Source organism: Monodon monoceros, unplaced genomic scaffold (assembly GCF_005190385.1).
Source record: "Monodon monoceros isolate NGI ecotype Baffin Bay Population unplaced genomic scaffold, NGI_Narwhal_1 Super_Scaffold_1, whole genome shotgun sequence".
NCBI lineage: Eukaryota > Metazoa > Chordata > Mammalia > Artiodactyla > Monodontidae > Monodon > Monodon monoceros.
In genome coordinates, this window is record NW_021703765.1 from 38278846 (window position 1) to 38297847 (window position 19002).

A 19002-nucleotide genomic window follows, 5' to 3' on the forward strand; every position below is an offset into this window, starting at 1 on the left:
TTGTTAGTTCTTGTGGGTTTTTACCTTGGTCTTTCATCTGCTTTGTATTTCTCTGTCTTCTCATTTTGATTAACTTATCGTGTTTGCAGTCTCCTTTCTGCAGGCTGCAGGTTCGTAGTTCCCATTGTTTTTGGTGTCTGCCCCCAGTGGGTAAGGTTGATTCAGTGGGTTGTGTAGGCTTCTTGGCGGAGGGGACTTGTGCCTGTGTTCTTGTGGATGAGGCTGGATCTTGTCTTTCTGGTGGGCAGGACTGCATCTGGTGGTGTGTTGGGGTGTCTGTAAACTTATTATGATTTTATGATTAGCAGAGATGCAGCCTCTCTGCTAATGGGTGGGGTTGTGTTCCTGTGTTGCTATTTATTTGGCATAGGGTGTCTAGCACTGTAGTTTGTTGGTCGTTGAGTGGAGCTGGGTCTTAGTGTTCAGATGGAGATCTCTGAGAGAGCTTTCGCTGTTTGATATTAGGTGGGGCCGGGAGGACTCTGGTGGACCAATATCCTAAACTCGGCTCTCCCACCTCAGAGGCTCAGGCCTGACACCCGCCTGGAGCGCCAAGACTGTCAGCCACCCGGCTCAGTAGAAAAGGGAGAAAAAAAAGGAAAGAAAGAAAGAAAAAAATAAAAGAAAATAAAGTTATTAAAAAATATATTATTAAAAATAAAAAGGTAGTAAAAAAAGAGGGAGAGCAACCAAACCAAAAGACAAATCCACCAATGTTAACAAGCGCTAAAAACTATACTAAAAAAAAAAAAAAAGACAGAACCCTAGGATTAATGGTAAAAGCAAAGCTATATAGACAAAAACCACACAAAGAAGCATACACATACAGACCCTCAAAAGGAAAAAAAAATATATATATATATAAAAGGAAGAGAGCCACCAAATCAATAAACAAATCTACCAATGATAATAAGCTCTAAATACTAAACTAAGATAAACATAAAACCAGAAACAAATTAGGTGCAGAAAGCAAACCCCAAGTCTACAGTTGATCCCAAAGCCCACCGCCTCAATTTTGGGATGATTCGTTGTCTATTCAGGTATTCCACAGATGCAGGTACATCAAGTTGATTGTGGAGATTTAATCCACTGCTCCTGAGGCTGCTGGGAGAAATTCCCTTTCTCTTCTTTGTTCACACAGCTCCTGGGGTTCAGCTTTGGATTTGGCCCCGCCTCTGCGTGTAGGTCGCCTGAGGGCATCTGTTACCCACCCAGACAGGGCGGGGTTAAAGGAGCAGCTGATCCGGGGGCTCTGGCTCACTCAGGCCGTGGGGGTGGGGAGGGAGGGGTACGGAGTGCGGGGCGAGCCTGCAGCAGCAGAGGCTGGCGTGAGGTTGCAATAGCCTTAGGCACGCCGTGTGTTCTCCCGGGGAAGTTGTCCCTGGAACACGGGACCCTGGCAGTGGCGGGCTGTACAGGCTCCCAGGAGGGGAGGTGTGGATAGTGACCTGTGCTCGCACACAGGCTTCTTGGTGGCGGCAGCAGCAGCCTTAGCGTCTCATGCCTGTCTCTGGGGTCCGCGCTTTTAGCCGCGGCTCGCGCCCGTCTCCTGGAGCTCCTTTAAGCAGCGCTCTTAATCCCTTCTCCTCGCGCACCAGGAGACAAAGAGGGAAGAAAAAGTCTCTTGCCTCTTCGGCAGCTCCAGACTTTTTCCCAGACTCCCTCCCGGCTAGCTGTGGCGCACTAACCCCCTCCAGGCTGTGTTCACGCCGCCAACTCCAGTCCTCTCCCTGGGATCCGCCCACCGAAGCTGGAGCCTCAGCTCCCAGACCCCACCTGTCCTGGCCGGCGGGTGAGCAGACAAGCCTCTCAGGCTGGTGAGTGCTGGTCGGCACCGATCCTCTGTGCAGGAATCTCTCCGCTTTGCCTTCCACAGCCCTGTTGCTGCGCTCTCCTCCGCGGCTCCGAAGCTTACCCGCTCCCCCGCCCACCTGCCGTCTCCGCCAGTGAAGGGGCTTCCTAGCGTGTGGAAGCTTTTCCTCCTTCACAGCTCCCTCCCAGAGGTGCAGGCCCCTTCCCTGTTCTTTTGTCTCTGTGTATTCTTTTTTCTTTTGCCCTACCCAGGTACGTGGGGAGTTTCTTGCTTTTTGGGAAGTCTGAGGTCTTCTGACAGCTTTCAGTAGGTGTTCTGTAGGAGTTGTTCCATATGTAGATATATTTTTTGATGTATTTGTGGGGAGGAAGTTGATCTCCATGTCTTACTCCTCTGCCATCTTGAAGCTCTCTCTGCCTCATGGTTTTTTGTTTTACGCTCAGGTGACTGGACAGTGTCTATGTCTACAGGACAGGAAGGTCCCTGAACCTGTCTTTGAGACGGCTTAGCTTATGAGACATTTTCTTTCTCTGACATAACTTTCATGCTGGTAAAAAAACTGTTCCATTGGTAGGAGGCTACATTTCACCTGCATCATAAATGTATCAGATTGGAAGAGAGTGTCCTAGTAGTAAGCTGTGAACTTGAATTAGACTAAAATTCTGAAATCATTTATGGGAACTTTTCATTACTTCTGTAATTTCTAAAGCCTCATTTAAATGGTCAGATTTGACCAATACATTTTAGTGAATAAGATAAATGTATCTTAAAAAAATTTTTTTTTATAATATACAGGTAACCTTCAAGACTGAAAGGAATACCATAGTGTAAAATATGAGGGGCTCTTGCTACACAGAAAGAAGTGTGTACTTTATTTTCTGAAAAAGAATGCATTTAGGTACTGGGCTAGTTTGTTATGAATAGCATAAATTCAAAGGTACATTAATGTGCTCTTGCTCTTTAAAAACAATTTACACCCTGTCTTGATAAAATAGTTACAAAATGAAACCTGTTTAAGAAATTAAAACTTGGCAAAAGGTTCAACATTTTAGGTCAGTGGAAAGAGAGAAAAAGGCATTCACCAAATAAGCTCCAGCTGGGCGTTCCAGTTTTTTGTTCCAATCCTAAACCCAACAGGAGGAGGCAAGGCCTTAGCAAATGCACCTTCTGTGTAAGCCCTACTGATACACTATGGGGTCCAGGTCACAGCCTGGGGGAAGGGTCTGCCCTTGGGCAGTCTTGTGACCTGAAGTCCTGGTGCCATCTGAGGGTCAAGGGTTCAATGGATTTTACGCTTTGCCTTCTGTTAGGCAGTAAAGCCCAAGCTCTTCCAGTGAATGGAGAGTGTCTCATGAGTTCCCAGTTCAGCAAAACAGGAGCTGTTAGACATCCAGGGAGATGCTCTGTTCTCACACTTGGTGCTGTTTGGCGACTCTGGGTTAGTGCTGAGAAGTTGGGTCATGAATATTTACTCATAATAGCAGCCTAAAGGGTCACGGTGGCTGTGTTCTAGCCATTAAGAGGAAGCATAAGAAAGGTCAGAGAAATGAAGTTTGTGTTTAATTTTAGAGAACTGGCATCTTGTAACTCGAACTTAGTGTAAGTATATTAACTTTTTTCCCTTCCCTCTGGACTCATGGGCCTACCCATAATACCAGTAGGAACACCTCAAATTTTTATCGATGATCTCAGATTTAATAAAATGGAGCAAACATGTTATCTCACCACTTTTGAACTGTTTGTGATGTGTTTAGAGTCCACCAGTGTGCCTTTTAAGTAAAATGAATCACATGTATTCTTGAGTATTTGTGCACAAATGTCTAAGATCTAGTGTTGAAAGCCCTAGGGTTGGTGAATTAAATGGAAACACGTGTGCTTTGAGTATGAGCTTTCCCAACCCAGGTAACGGCTCAGACTTCCATCACGTAAGTACCCTGTGGAGTAATGCGTAGGTGGGGAGCAGTGGTGGTAGCTTTATTTTCCTGCTTCTCTGCTTTTAAAAGGAAAGGGCCTAAAGGCAAATGAATGGAAAACAGTTGCCAGAGGACAGTATAGAAACAAAACTGGGCTCTAGGTGGTGCTTGAAAGCAGGTTCAGTAAGGCTGGCATCCTTCAGGGTAAAAGGGTGTCCGCTGAACCTCAGTAACCTGGAGGCTCCTGGGCAAAGTCTTCAACAGACTGTCGTCACCTGTTCTACAGGGTCTCCAGGAGGGCAGTGGGCCAGTTCAAATACATTTTTTCAGTTATTCCTGTAAGGTTGGTATTCCATTTATGTCTATAAATCATCACTGTTAAAGTCAGCAAACTGGTAGGCGGGGAGGGAGGAGAATACACTTAATCAAAGAGCTTTTGCCAATCACAGGTCGCTTTGCCACAAAGCTTTACATCGAAACACCTGCCTGCTTTTGCCCAGCCTTTGTGTTGTCCAGATGGAGCAGGTGAACCTGCAGGAGCGAGGCCTTTGTTTGCTTTGCAAGTGGAATGTTTCCTAAGGGAATGAATGGTGTATCTTTCTTTTTGGTAAGAAAATATTTTTGGCAGAGTTTTAGAAAGGTAGTACAGCTGCTACATTGGATATCAAATACTAACCTGTAATTCCTGTTAAAACATTTGCCGTCAATAAAAACAAGGCCCCCCACCATGTAAATCATAATAAAATGTGGGCTCTGTGTGAATTTACATAAATAGCCAATTCGTGTAACTGTGCTCACTCAAAAGGAAACCTTTAGCATAAAAATTGAAGACTCTATGGATCCAGGCCGATCTTAACATATACCTTTTTTTTTTATTAAATATGTAAAAAGATAAATGCAAGTCAAGTTATTCACATATTCAGAGACAAAAAACTATTCTACCATGCGAGAGTAGGTGGGTAACGTAAAATGAATGTGATACATCTGAATAAGACTTTTTCATCTATTATGTCATTACTTATCTATATTTATAATTAACAATACATATGTTTACATTCCTTTCAGTTTACATTTAATATATAACAAAAGCTTTATGATGTACTATTTAGTAAAAGTAATTTGAATGCATATTAAACCTTAACGGAATAATGGAAATACTCACCAGGGAAGGGAGGAGTTCCTGGTTCCCTTCTGGAGTTTACTTCTCTCGGGTCAACAGGGTGTGTCTTTGTCTTTTCTTTTTCTGCTTTTCTGCTCTTTTCTCTTTACCCCCTGCTTCAATCACTTCCTACCTGATATGAGCAGTGGAAGTCCTATAACCAGCTGCGGCGGGTGTGAAGGGGACTCCAAGACCGAAGTCTGGCTTCTGAGAGGGAGGAGCAGAGCACACACCAGGGAATGCTTCTCGGCCCAGCATGATGACACGTGAGGGGCTCCACAGAGGAAAGCACGCACTGGCTGCCGAGGTGAGAGAATGATGGGGTAAAGCCATCAGGGAGAAAGGAGCAGTCCTGGGAAATGAGAGGTGGTCTGCACAGAAGCTGGGGTGCAGCCGAAGAGGACCGGGATACTTAGCTGTCAAAGATTCCCCAAAGCATCAGTGATGTCCCATGCGATGCGGGGCAATGGAAGACGTTTCAGATGTTGACAGAAAGCGAAGTATATAGCTCCTCTCTAAATAAATGAATAGTCTGCCCCAAGACTCCGGGAAGGAGAAGGAAGTAGGATGACTGGCGAAAGTTGTCTTTGCCAGATATATGGCCAGTATGTTTGTAGCTGAGAAAGGTGGGGATTTGGGGAGGAACAGAGTGGCTGAGTGTCACTGGTGAGGCTTATGCACGTTACCCAGTAATCATGTGCACCCACATGATGGGAGTGTGGTTCCTGATCCACCTGGCACTGGGTGTTACTGACATGTCCAAGGCAAGCAAAGAACCGCCCAGGAACCACTGAAGGATCACCTGCATGGAATTATTTATTGTGCCTCTTTACAAGAGCTGTTTAGAAAGAAGGAAACTCAGTGAGTGCAACAGGCTTGGCGGGGCGGGGGGGCGGCGGGGGGGCGGGGGGGGGGGGGGAGGGAGGGGGTGGGGACGACACACTGTTAAGCACGATGCTTCGTATAGCACGACCACTCCCTGTGACCAGGTGTGGGAGGATGTCACCGCCGAGAGCCAGGCCGTATTCCAGCCTGAGAGAAACGAGCTGCCACTGTAGCGCAGAGCAAGCAGGAGAGAGAAGAAAGGGAAACCAAACCCCATGAAACATCTGTCCAGTTCTGCACAGTGTCCTGTAATAACCTCAAAAATACAAGCAATCTTTTTCACAGGTTACTCAGTAAATACCACTCTGCCACAGAAGATTTATTTTGAGAAGACTTCTTTTGGTGGAAAGCTTCAATGCTAGAATTTAGAATTAGTATTTCATCAGTTAATAAAGAAATGTCAAAGCTTTATGATACATAATTCAGAAATTTATTTTAAGCTTTTCAATTAAGAGGAAAGTGGGGTGGCACACTTGTTTGCTGTTTTTGTTGCACCTGCTAAGTCAAATAACAAGTGAAAGAAAATCTAAAGTCAGAAACCAAGTGAAATGAATGATCCAGGAAGGGAAACCATCTGTCAGAGGGCGGGGTGGGGAAGAGGCAAAGATTTGGAAAGATGATAGATACTAAGAAAATGTGCAAATATTAGTTAAAAAAAATAAGGAATGCTTTTAATTCATTAATGTTTCCTCTGTTTATGAACTGCCACGATTTAGCGAAGGTCAATGACAAGGAGGGCCATAGTATTGAAGAGGGGGAATTCTTTATTCCACAAAGCATTGGGAGTCAGATTTTCCTGTGCTGTCATTCCAGTGTCAACAGCAGACTTCAGAACCAGGATTCTCCCTTGGGCTTACGCTCCTATTCATAAGGTCTTCACTCCCAGCCTTCCAGCCAGTGTGCAGCATGATGCGGGACCCTGCCGCCCGGGGCTGCACACCCTGAAGTCATTCTTTAGTAGGAATCCCCTAGTGTGGATGAGAGGATTTGGGCTGAAACCCACAGGAGGAGGCAGGAGGACCTGTGCCCATGCAGACCCCCTCTGACTGCAGACAACTGATGACAGCTTTTGAGGAGAGTGGCTCCCCACCAAAGAGGACCCTGAGAAAGAAAAGAGCATGAGAATCTGGGTGGGGGGAGGCGAGGGAAAGGGCAAGCAGTTAGAGGGCCAAGTCGAGATGGTGTTTTCCTTGAGTGAATGTCTTTCAAAACTAACAACATACTGTGTGGTTGTCTAACATGCCAATGTCTGAACACTGCTGGGCCCTGACGTCCTAGTTTTGATTCCTTTTTTTTTTTTTTTCCCTTTTGTTTGTGAGTAGAGGGAGAAACTGACTTGGTGTTTTTCCCTGTGAAATAAGTCACTGTCATATGGCTTTCATATCAAGTATCTCTTTCCCTTTGTTCCAATTTATTATCTGACCAAATTTATGTTCAGAGGTTAGACTTGCAAACATCAAAGCACCACAAATGTGTGTGACATCTAGTGACTGACACTGGGTTGAGAAATGCCAATATAAATACCATATATCAAATTACCATTGTTTCACACCAGGATAAAAAGGGGGTGGGGTGGGGGTGGGGACAGTTGTTCTGGAAAGAAATGCAAAGAGCAGACCCAATCTCAAGCAGCCAGGTGGTGAAGTTGAAGGTACGTGACCCCGTGATGTCTCGGGGAGGCTGCCCACGGCCACAGCTAGTGTGTCTTGGCGAAGGAAATGGGAACCGAGCGCGGTGGCTGGCATGGGTGCCGGCGCAGTGATGGAACAGCAGGCTGGGAACAACTGGTTTCTGATGAGCTTGAGGCCACAGGTGTTCCAATTCTCCAGAAGAAAAGTTCCCACCAGAACGGAAGTGTGGAGAGCTGCCGAGACGGTTCAGTACTCTTCCTGCTGCTGGGCCTGCTGTTCGTGGACTTGTTCCTCTGCTTCCGGCTCCTCCGGGTGGCCCTCCTGTGGGGCAGGGGGAGAGGTTTCAGCTGAAGCGGTTCACTGCCGGCAGCCCTGCAGCGTCCCCAGCCCCACCATCGCTGCACAGCACGGCATCGCCACGGCTTTTGCCATGCAAGTGCCTTCCCGCGCCCAGGAGCCCAGGCACACGCAGGGATGCCTTCACCTTCCCGCCCCATCAAGGAACGGCCCATTCTGGAGCGCGGCCAGCAGGCTTTAGGCACCACGTTTTCCTTCTGACCATTTTGGAAGGACGTCATCACAGAACATACGACATCCTTTCCCACCCGCTGTACGACAGTAAACCAGATGCAAGGACTCAAGAGCGTCACGATAACCACGAGTGAGCCTGCTGTGACACAGCACAGGGCCCCAGGCCCCTGCAGTGTGTCCGATGGCTTCCTGTTTCCTGCCCTGCTGTCCTCCTCCTCACCTGGTAGCATGTCTGCTAAGCAGACTCCTTGTTATAATCTGTTACTCATCTGATGCAGAGAAGCAGCCCGTTAGAGTGGGTAGGTAAGGAAAGGACAATAACTATGGTTCTGGGTTGCCCCCAGCCAGACGGCGTCTCCAACAGGGGAGCTTGGGAGCTTGTGCTCAGGGACTTCGGGACATCTATTTTGGGTATGTGAGGACTTTTTTTGCTTACTTTCTGATGGTTGAGGTGTTCCTCTACTTGGCTTCAAATGACCTATTTACTCACTTGTGTATAACCAGGGGAAGCACATCACGAACACAAAACTCCAGGGAACATAAACCCTGGTCAGCTATATCTGCCAATTCTTTTTTTTTTTTTTTAATCTCGCAAAGGATAATTAGCTCTTTACTACCCAAGCAGAGGGAGCGTAGCTAATCAATAGGGCCGACTGCTCCCTCCAGAATGCACAATGCTTTTGCGATGCAGTCGGGAGCGTACGCTGGGACGTACAGACGTGCTTGTGTTCGCTTGCACTTTGCACACTTCCTTCCTGTCTGGCCCGTATTCCCTTTAGCCAAGGACACACCCGTCAAGATCCAACTCAAATACAGCAGCATCCTTTCCCCCGATCCCTGAGCCAGGATTCTCTCCCTCCTCCTGCATTTTGCTTCTTCCTTGGCCTTAAAAGCTTTTGACTTGTAATCTTGTTTGTCTTGAACCTTGTGGCCTCATCCACTGGATCCTGAGGATACTGATGTCGGGATAGGGCCTCATCCATCTGTGTCAGACCTTGCTTACTGTACAACTCAATGAATGTGTGTCAGGAAGAAGACATCAGAGGGGGTGCAAGAACAGATGACCCAGACTACCAGCCAAGGTCACGCGCCACTTGTCTTCTGAGAAGCAGCATAATGTCAAGGTTATAAGCATGGAACTGGAGTTCATCTCCCAGATCCATTATTTACAAGCTGGGTGACTTAACTGTTATGTGCCTCGGTTTTCTCATCTGTGCAAGTGGGAGACAGGACAAAAGTGCCCATTTAACAGGGTTTTCAATGAGTGTCACTGATCAAAGAATCAACGGAGTCACTGAATTCAACAGAGAACTCTGAGTTAAAATAGGTGAAGTGCCTAGAACAGTGTTTGGCACATAATGTAAGTGTGAGCTGTGATTCTTTTTTCTTGGTAACTCATTGGAATATGTTCTAGAAGTAAAAATAATTTTTTAAAAAATAGTCTTTTCTATGACAAGAGTAGAAAATGGCATCGTATTGAAGACTTGGGCTCAAATCTAGCACCGTCCCTTACTGGCTTGGTGTCTTCAAGAAGCACATTATTTAATTTAATAAATATTAGCTCACCCCATGACCACACCCTGTCGTCATACCTAAAACTGCTCCACCTCTGAAATGTGAAGGCCCAAATCCTACTCTCTCTGCCCACATCCTGCTGTGCTTCGGGACACCTCGCTCCTTAATTCCTTAACCACGATGTCCTTTGACCTCAGAGCCTCCCAAGCCCCCCTTTGCTCCAGGCTCTGCCAGCTCGTCCCCGGGCCGGCCCTGCAGCGTCCCCCACAAGCCTCTTTGCCCACCGCTCAGCACACGTGAGGGTGGTCCTCTCGGCTCAGTGCCTCAGGGACAGAGGTGCCCTCCTGGGAGCAGGAGAGCACCTCTTGCTGGGATAGAACAAGCGAGGAAGAGCCACCAGCCTCCCTCTAGTCCAGGGGCAAAGAAGGAAAGTCACGCTCATGGGAATTGACCAGGATGGTGGACCAGGAGCTCCGGATGTCTGCTCTGCCGCACGCTCCTCCCCACGCCTTTCTCACTGCCTTCACCCCAGAACGGATCACTCCTCTGAGCTTTACATCCTTGATTCATGCTTCCATCAGGTTGCACACTGCAGCCCTGTGTGTGTATGGGCGTGTGCTCGTGTGTCCCCACTGGCTGGCTCCACGGCTGCCTCTTCAGCCAGGCTCTGAGCCTCTGAGTCCCTTAAGGGGTAGAGATGTTGTATTCGTCATCCTAACCTTTCAATGCCAGTGTGGTGCCTTCCATATCATATTGCCCAGACTTCAGCTGGTCTGAAGTGCACTTTTCTTACATAATCGTTTCTGTGAGTGTTAGGCTGCTGATGGGAAGATCGTCAGAAATGAGGATCTGTTTGACATTTTACAGAAAATCTTATTTGCTCACATCATGGACTGTGAGTTAACTGTGGGATAATGGATTTAATTCAGGACTGAAAGTCAGAAGATTTGGATTCAAGTAACTGTGGGCCTGTCAAACCAGCTGCGGGACTAGAAACGCCCTAGATAAGGCTCCCCCTCGGGCCTCCTTTCCATACTTGATGAGCCAGGGGGTGGGTGTGGTGCCCTTGTCTCCAGCCGGCCAAGGGCAGCTCCCTCATTCACGGTGCACCGCTGTGAGGTCATGCATCTCATCTGCAGGAACTGCGGACCCCAGAGCACTCTTATTGGGTACCGTGGCTATAAAGAACAAACGTCCTGGGTTACCAATGGATTGCTAATGCTGGGGGTTCAAATTAAGGTGCTCTGAAAGTCTGGCAGGACGCACCAGTAACTCTGAGGCAGCTGTAGCACATCACCACTGGGAGCTCCCCACCCACGCGTGGAGGCACTCACACACCAAAATGATCTTTCTCTTATGCCCCACGCAAGACTGAAGAAGAACTTAAACGCACAGGTGAGGAGAAGGCCAGGCGAAACCTAGGCCAAACTGATGTGACTAAAGCACTGGGGCGCCACCTACTTAATTAAGTCTAATATTTGCATATAAATCCACCCACAGCTGTGAGTGACGCTCTGGCATTCCTTATTCTTATAATAATCATTAGAAGGAGAAGCAAGCAGGACAGTACTGAAGAATGCTCTCGGCTACTGTGGGAGGAGAGCGGGGGCAAAGGAGGGGAGGAGGGGGAGGGCCGTCAAGAAGCTGGGCTGCAGGGAGTGGGGAGGGGGCATGGCTCCCACCTTCCCAGATGTAGGAGGCAGCGCACAACAGGCTCATCCGCCGCCACTCACACCAGCGAGTCCGGCTGTTCTTTCCTCTCCGCTTTGTTCCTGCCATTTCCTCTGCTGGAAAAATACTCCCCCGTCTTACCTCTGTAACTGCTGACCTTCCTAATCATCTTTCCACGGCCAACACAAATGTCATCTTCTCTGTGAAGTCCTTGCCTGTCCCTCCAGGCTGTCTTTATGTGCTCCCCACACAAGTTTATTTATGTGTCTATTACTGCGTTTATCACAACCTGACAAATTCCAGTTAGTGGTGCCCCTGTCTGTCTCAAGGGGACTGTGAGCTCTTCTAAGGCAGGGGCTGTGTCTGTTTTCTATAAACCCAATGCTGCGTCCAGCGACAGAAACGCAGGCTGAATTCAAAAGATGTGGGCTGAAGGGGGGAGTATCTTTAGGTCATTTGACAGTGGCTTCCGTGACAGGACCTCAGGAAACAAGTGTCTCTGTATTAGCAGGTGACCCTCAGCCTACAGATCCACAGGGCAGCAGCTAACCAACGACGTTAAGCCCAGACACCTGTGGCCCCTAGTTAAGTAGTGAAGATAATGAGAATCATAATGAGAGGCACTGGACGGCCAGCTGGCCATCTGCTCTGGAAACTTCCATTAGGTTTCTGTGACTGCAAACTGAACTGCCTCTGTTTACTTCCACACTCAAAACTCTCATCTGGATTTCTACATCTTCCAAACATGTTATCCTAGGATTGCTTGATCAAGAGAATCAAAGACCAGATATCACTAAATAAAGACTGAAGGAGGAGGCCTCTCCAGCGAATGCCTCCACCTGAAGTGTCAATGTCGGGTCCACCTGTGGTGAACGGAAGAGCAGGCACTCACTGCAGCCTCTCATTCCTCAGCGCCCCTCTCATCTCCAGGAGGGAGGCAACCAACCAGAAATCTCTGCCTCTCAGATGTGCACAGAAGTCCGACCGGCGGCATCATGCATTAAGTACCGGCATTTTTTCCCAGACATCATGCCCCCCGTGGCTGCACGTCCACCTAGCACTGAAGTGTGTGAATGGCCTGAAAACAGGACACAGTGTCAGGGTGAAGCACAGCGAGGGAAAAAGGAGGCTCAGAGAGCTTGCGGGTGGGTGCAGTGGCCCAGCAACCTCTGAGCACATTTTTTCCCAAGTGATGCCTTTCCTAGGCAAGCGTGGAAGCTTTTTAAAGGCTCACTGCCTCAATGGTAGAAGCTGGATAAGCTGGGAGGCTACCACAGAATCAGGACTCGCTACGCTTAGGGAGGGAGGCAAATGCTTGCGGCTCTAAGGTGTCTAGGACGGTTCCATGAACCTCCAGGAAGGGAAGCAGAGAGCAGAGCAGGCCAGCCACTCCTGAGCGTCTCGCCATCCGCCTCTGTAAGAAGTGTCATGTGTGTGCGTGTGCAGCATGGAAAATACCGTGCAGTGTCCAGGCATGTGGCAGACAGCCTTCGCCTTCTCTCTATATAGAAACCGAAGTTTAAAAAAATGGGTCTTGTCACATTCTAAACAAGGATGCTTGGCATATTCCAGCTTATTCTCCATAGAAAACTCAGCATAGCCTGATGTGTTTCTTTTGGAGCTGTCCAGACAGAGTTGCATTAGAAGTTATCCTGGAATGAGAAGAATTAAGGCAGCAGCTGCATTTGAAGACTTTGCACTGGTAACCCACACGTGTTACGTTTGTGTTAAGTCTGTTTTCCCTTCCAGATTCCAGTAGCCTGGTTACTGCCTCTAAATCTCTTCCTGGACTTTGGATACTCCTTAGCTTACACTCAACAGTGATGCCACTGTCTCTCTCTCCTCCCTGCCACGTTTCTCTCTATTTGATGACATCATCACAGTGCCAGTCAGAACAACAAAGGTGGGTTTAGTGACACTACCCGCCAGAAAAAAATGGAGGTTCTTGGCGGATGAAAAAATGGAGGTTCTTGGCGGATGAAAAAATGGAGGTTCTTGGCGGATGCTGAATTAAACAGACTGCCCAGAGAAAGAGGCCAAGACGATACTTCTGAAGGTGTCAAACAACAAAACAAGATGAAGGGAATTATTGGGAGAAAATCCAGGTAGGAATTTGACTACTCCCTTCTTCACATACAGAACACATGCAACTCAGTACTGTCAATTAGACAAAGTCTGTCCTGCAGTTTCCCCCAGGAGGTACCGCCTTTACTTTTTCCCTTCCCCATGGCACCCAATATACTGAGAGGCAGGGAACATAGTCCTTAAGATTCTGGGCTCTGAGTTAGAGAAACCTGGGTAGTGACGGAGCTTATTAAAGATGGGTCATTAGGCTTCCCTGGTGGCACAGTGGTTAAGAGTCCGCCTGCTGATGCAGGGGACACGGGTTCGTGCCCCGGTCCGGGAGGATCCCACATGCCGCGGAGCGGCTGGGCCCGTGAGCCATGGCCGCTGAGCCTGCGCGTCCGGAGCCTGTGCTCCGCAACGGGAGAGGCCACGACAGTGAGAGGCCCGCGTACCGCAAAAAATAAATAAATAAATAAATAAAGATGGGTCATTGAGCAAGTAATTTTTATCTGTAAAGCAGAGATAAGTAATAGTACACCACGTAAGGATGTGGTGAGAAATATATATATAGAACATAAACGTAATATCTAGCACATGCTAAATGCTCAAGGTTAGCTATTACTACTATCATGTTCCCCATTTAAAAGGTGGCTCAGGCTTGGAGAAGGGAGGGCACGAACTCAGGACTCGAGTTCAAATGCAAATTACGCTGCTTATTCACTCCGGAGCGTTATTTAACCTCTCGGCTGCCTTAGTTTCTCTCATCTATAAATGGGCTAACACACATATCTACCTAATAGGATTCTCCAGACAATTAAAGGAGCTGATACATGTAAAGCCCTCGGCCTTCCCCCTCATCTCCCATCCCAAGAGTTTGAGGAAAGGACCTGCTAAACCCATTAGTCTTAATGAGTGATGATACTCTGAAGTATTACTTCTTTGAGGGGCGTGAGCGTTAACTGCCCATACACTGCAAGAATGGCTCTCTGAATCCAGGCCGCGGTAAGCTGGTGCTGGTGTGTGTGCTGGGGGTGTTGGGCATATAAACGGTCTAACAGAAACTGAGTGTAGTCACCCAGGAAGACACTCCTGAACTCTCAGGAGGCAAGAGCTCTTGCCGAAGGCCAGCCCCACCTGCCATTAGCTAGGAATTCAGTGGCCCTGCCAACCCTTAATTTGGAGTTCACCTAACGGCGCTACCTCACAACGACTCCTCCTTTGGGACAAGATCTGGCTCGAGGTTAGCATCAGCAGGGAGATTCCATCCTGCAAGCCGCCTCGCTCCCGCGAGCGGGCACCGTCCCGGATGGGCAGCAGCACGGTTCACTCGGGCTCACGGTGCTGCTGCCCAGACCTCATCGAATTCAGCCTCAAACGAGCTTGTGAAGGGAATAACCATAATTCGTCTAGCGCTTGACACATGCCAAAGCACTCTCTACATACAGAACGTCATAAAAATGCCACTTTGGGTGGCGCAGATACACACACTACAAACCAACCTGTGGTTTCTTCCGTCAGATCTGAAAATAGTGAGAATATTTTGTAAAGCCGTCGCTATCTCTGGGACCTGGGCAGGCGGATTACCAGGGCTTCAAGATCTATAGTCTGAGCTAAACCGAGAAAGAGGTTTAAGAATATATACATATCTGGGGGAGACAAAAAAAGTGCTGGGGAGTCCCCAAACTCCAGACAGTTTCTTACAGTTTAGGAAAATTTCAGAGCTAGGATTTTAATCTTACACGGAGTAAACAACTGCCTGGTATTCGGCTGAAATAAGATAAAAGTAAACTTGCTCGTGGCTTCCTGTGTTCTGTGGAAATACCAACACACGTGCAACTCGACCACAGAGCCCTCAGGGCACCTGCAGGCCTCCTAATCACACCTACCCAAACACTTCCTCAGCCCCAACCTGGCAGCAGGACGCCTGCAACCCTGGCCCGTGCTCTCCTGCCTTTCACCGCGCCGCCCTCATGAAAGTGAAGCCCCACGGGGCTCCCACTGCGGCTGCCAGGGCCTCTCCCTGCCTGTCTGGGCGGACTTGGGGTGACCTGCCTTGGGCCCTGCCGTTTATCCTGCCCCTTCCCCTCCTCGCTTCCTGAGACTCATGTTCCTCCGCTGCTCCTCATATCGGCTTTCCACGCGCGGACGGAGCCACATCCTGGGTTCCCCCTCGGCACATCCACTCGTGGGGAGCAACCCTGGTGGGCGGGGCCTCCACAGAGGAGGCCTTCCAGAAGTATTTTTCCACAAAGGGCTGTCACACAATGCTGCTCTGTACTGGCAAAGTGTAACCAAGACAGCCAGCTATGAAGGAAAAAACAGTTGTGGGACTTCTGGGGATGGGAAAAGCATCTAGATTAATTTTTCCTTTAACCACATTCTGATCTGTGTGAAGAATCTTTGCACACATTCTTACTGCTCATTTGCTCAGAGAGCTGAAAACCACTTGAGATTTGGCTGTGTAAGACTATTTTTCTCAGTCGAAGTCCCCCGGTCCCCTGCCCCCAACAACTGGCAACCATCCACACATCTCTTCCCAGATTGATGAATGCAGGTCCCATAAGCATGGGTCAATGGATCACGACGATCGTGTTTATTCCTCTGGGAACATCATATGCACTGGCTGAGCTGCAAGCCTCACTAAGGTCCCAGGGCAGTATCTGAAGGCTCGGCACCACTGCACTCTGACCAAGAGCATCACTCTGGAACACAAGCCTCAGGGCTCTGCTCACACTCACGTGTTCTTCCGAAGCGTAGAGGACTTCCATGAGTCGCTGCACGAGGTCATCGTTTTCCTGCCCGTGTTCCTGGCAGAGGAGCTCAATCTCTCTCAACTTTCCGAAGTAGAAATCCCTCTCCTTTTCCACGCCTTCAAGGGCAAGTTTTAACGAATGTACCTGTGAGGGAGGGAAGGTGGAAAAGAAAACCCTCAAACTACAGCATAAGAAATAAATGACCAACTGTGCCTGTGTATAAAGATGCGAAACATGAAAAGACAGATGTGCAAAAATAACCGACGTGCAGGTCCGGGGAGAGCCAAGGGGCTGCTGCTGGAGCTTGAGCCTGGGCCCGAATGCCCAGCTTCAACAGCACACTTGTCATTCCTGTCAACCGACTGTTTATACCCAGAGGCCTGGGGATCCTTCTGCCCGAGACAGTTCCACCCAGGCTCCGAGTCAGCCTTCCTCTCCTGGTAACTAACCTGGGCTGGGGCACATCTTTCCCCCAACTCGTTCATCCTCTACAGGGAAGGGAGAGGCGAGAGTGGGAGGAGGGAGGGGAGGGGAGGGAGGGGCTGGCACTGTGGTCCCTTCAGACGCGCTTTGCGGAACCTCCTTTCTTCACGTCACTTGAGAGCTGCCCTCGACTTTGGAGCCCTTCATACATGTTCCTGAACCAAACTAGACAAATGCTCCTACTAAGGGACTGGGGCGTGGCTGCACAAGGAAAACTGGGCGAGACTAAAAGCAGGCTGAGTGGATCTGTCTTAATTCCTCTAGTTCTGGCTTCGAGCTCATCACATGAAAGGCAGGAAGATGTGGAAGCTCCAGTCCCTCAGCAGAACAGCCCTCATTCCCTTTTTTCTCCCTTGATGCGGGTTCAAGGGTTTTGCAGCTTCTCACGGTGGTTACGGAGATGGCGCTGGTGAAGGGAAGAGGGCAAGGGTTGAGGCTGGCAGAGCCGTCACCTGGGCTGAAGAAACACCACAGGCAGTGTAGACAGATCTAGTCTCAAATTCCAGGCTGCAGGCCGAACAGCTCCACACAGGCCCAAACCATCACCCCCTTCCTGCTCTCGGAGAATCCCTCAAGTTTTCTGAACCCTTTGATCATTTATATTTATGCAGAGAATCTCTTTAGGAGGTGAATTAGGTCTCTCATGGTTCTCCTCAGGAGAAATCTCTCTTTCAGTATATGAAAAACCACCCTTCACAGATTTCCAAAGATTACATTTGGAGTGGAAAATCTCTCTGTTTCTAGTAACTCCGGGCCTTGGTACATGCTATTTATCTGTCTGGAGTTATTGACTCATTCAAACAGATACTCAGCACATGCAGTGTCCATCTCCTTGTGCACCTGGCAAACTTGTGTCCATCCAGTAAGACTCAAGGATATGGTTCTTCCTCAGAGTTAAACCTCACTGATGCCCTCATGTAGCTGGTTACAAAGCAAAGGAGGATCAGTCGCTAACTATTCTTTTTTTTTGGCCACGCCTTGCGGCTTGCAGGATCTTAGTTCCCTGACGAGGGATTGAACCTATGCCCCACTGCAGTAGAAGCACGGAGTCTTTAGCCACTGGACTGCCAGGGAACTCCCTCAGTCACTAACTTTTAACTCTTATTTCTGATAATACTATGGCTTGGACATTTGTAAAAATGGAAGGCAACCCAGTTGGCTGAATTCCAGAAGAAAGAAAACTGTTTATTCTAGAACCTCCCCCCCACCCCGCCCAGACTCGACCACAGACCCATCTCAAGCCTGCACTGGTGCCACCAGCGGATCTGTGGTAGTTTAGGTGTCTGCTGTCTGCCAGCTCCCCTTCCCTGTGTCGGGCAAGAAGGGTCTCTGGATGCCTCTGACCCATGGAAACCAGGTTTGTCAGCCTCTCAAGTGCTGTGGTCTGTACAGTGAACCAAGAGCTGAGGCTTTGTAGAAACACCCAGCCCAGGTTGGCCTGTGCTGCTATTCCAGATGCATGAGGTTAACAGATGCACAGCTATAAACTTTCCTTGGTAAAAACCAATAGGACCTAAACTACTTGATGAAAGATCCGTTGGCAAATGGGATGCCATTTTCACAGTCCCACTCCGATGCCTCCTTGCTCCCGCACATGTCAGAGCAGGAGCCTAAGCAGTGGAGGCGATGCTGGGGATGGACCCTTGAGAAAAGTCAAGGGGAAGTTCTCTTCTCCCAATTCTCCACCGCTCAGGTGTCCACACACTGTAGATCCGCCCAGCCTTCCAGCCCGAGCCATGGACAGTGTCTGTGAGGGCTAACCAGGCCCCACTCTTCAGCCCCCGTGGTCCCCGAGCACAAGCAGGGACCCCATCCCACCACCTGTTTGCTCACCTACTCTCCAGAAACAACCCCTGATTATTTTAGTCATGTCTTTTCCTCCCCTGTGTCTTTTGGTTCATTTCTATCATTGAAATTCTCTAACACAGTGGTGCTTTCATAGCATGTCATGGGAGACTGCCCAAATCAAGGCATGAGGCCAAGTGAATGAGAATTCTTAAAGTTTACGGCACTGGTCACTTTGTCTATTACCACTGTAATTCAGTCTTTGGTCCGGGCATTTTTACTTGGCCCTTCCTCGTCTTCGTGTCCTCAATTCCAACACAGTGATGACTGCGTGTGGCTCCCCACCAGTTTTGGGGAGCACCCTGTAGGCTTCGGGGACAGAAAATGGAGGGAGCATTAACATAGCCTTGGAAATACAGCTGAAGGAGGCGCTCAGTAAACAGCTGGTGAATGAAGGCTTACAATGTAGGATGTGTCCGACCTTCCCTCTGGGGGGCAGATGGAGGTACGGGGACACTCTCCTCCATGTGAATGCATGGGGGGACAGCCCGGGAGTGAGGCCTTTGGAAGTAATGAAGGAATTACAACCAGGAGGAGGAAGGCCACTGGAATGTGCTTCTCCGTGTCTTCTCTAGAGTGGCATTTTGGATGGGACAACAGTTTAGCTGAAGCATCGTAGATGGCTGGGGCCCTTGGGGCTCTGTGTGTGATTGGAGAGCTACTGGGAGCCCAGAGCCAGCCCCAAGGAGAGGAAGTGGGGCTGGTTGGCGAAGGCCGTAAGCGAGAGAGGGGCAGG

The 19002-nt window shown here is 48.9% G+C and overlaps 1 protein-coding gene across 4 annotated transcripts in view; it reads right to left on the bottom strand.

Moving 5' to 3' along the window:
* Window positions 1–7030: 7030 nt before the first annotated feature.
* The window catches only part of MAPRE2 (microtubule associated protein RP/EB family member 2), a 160834-nt gene continuing 148862 nt past the window's right edge, over window positions 7031–19002 (bottom strand). For all 4 annotated transcript variants that reach the window (XM_029219249.1, XM_029219250.1, XM_029219248.1 and 1 more), the window contains 2 exons: window positions 15924–16082; window positions 7031–7722 (listed from right to left, as the gene is read on the bottom strand). In XM_029219249.1, coding sequence (XP_029075082.1) covers window positions 7648–7722; window positions 15924–16082 — 234 coding nt within the window. In that variant the 3' untranslated portion in view covers window positions 7031–7647. The remainder of the gene's footprint in view (window positions 7723–15923; window positions 16083–19002) is intronic.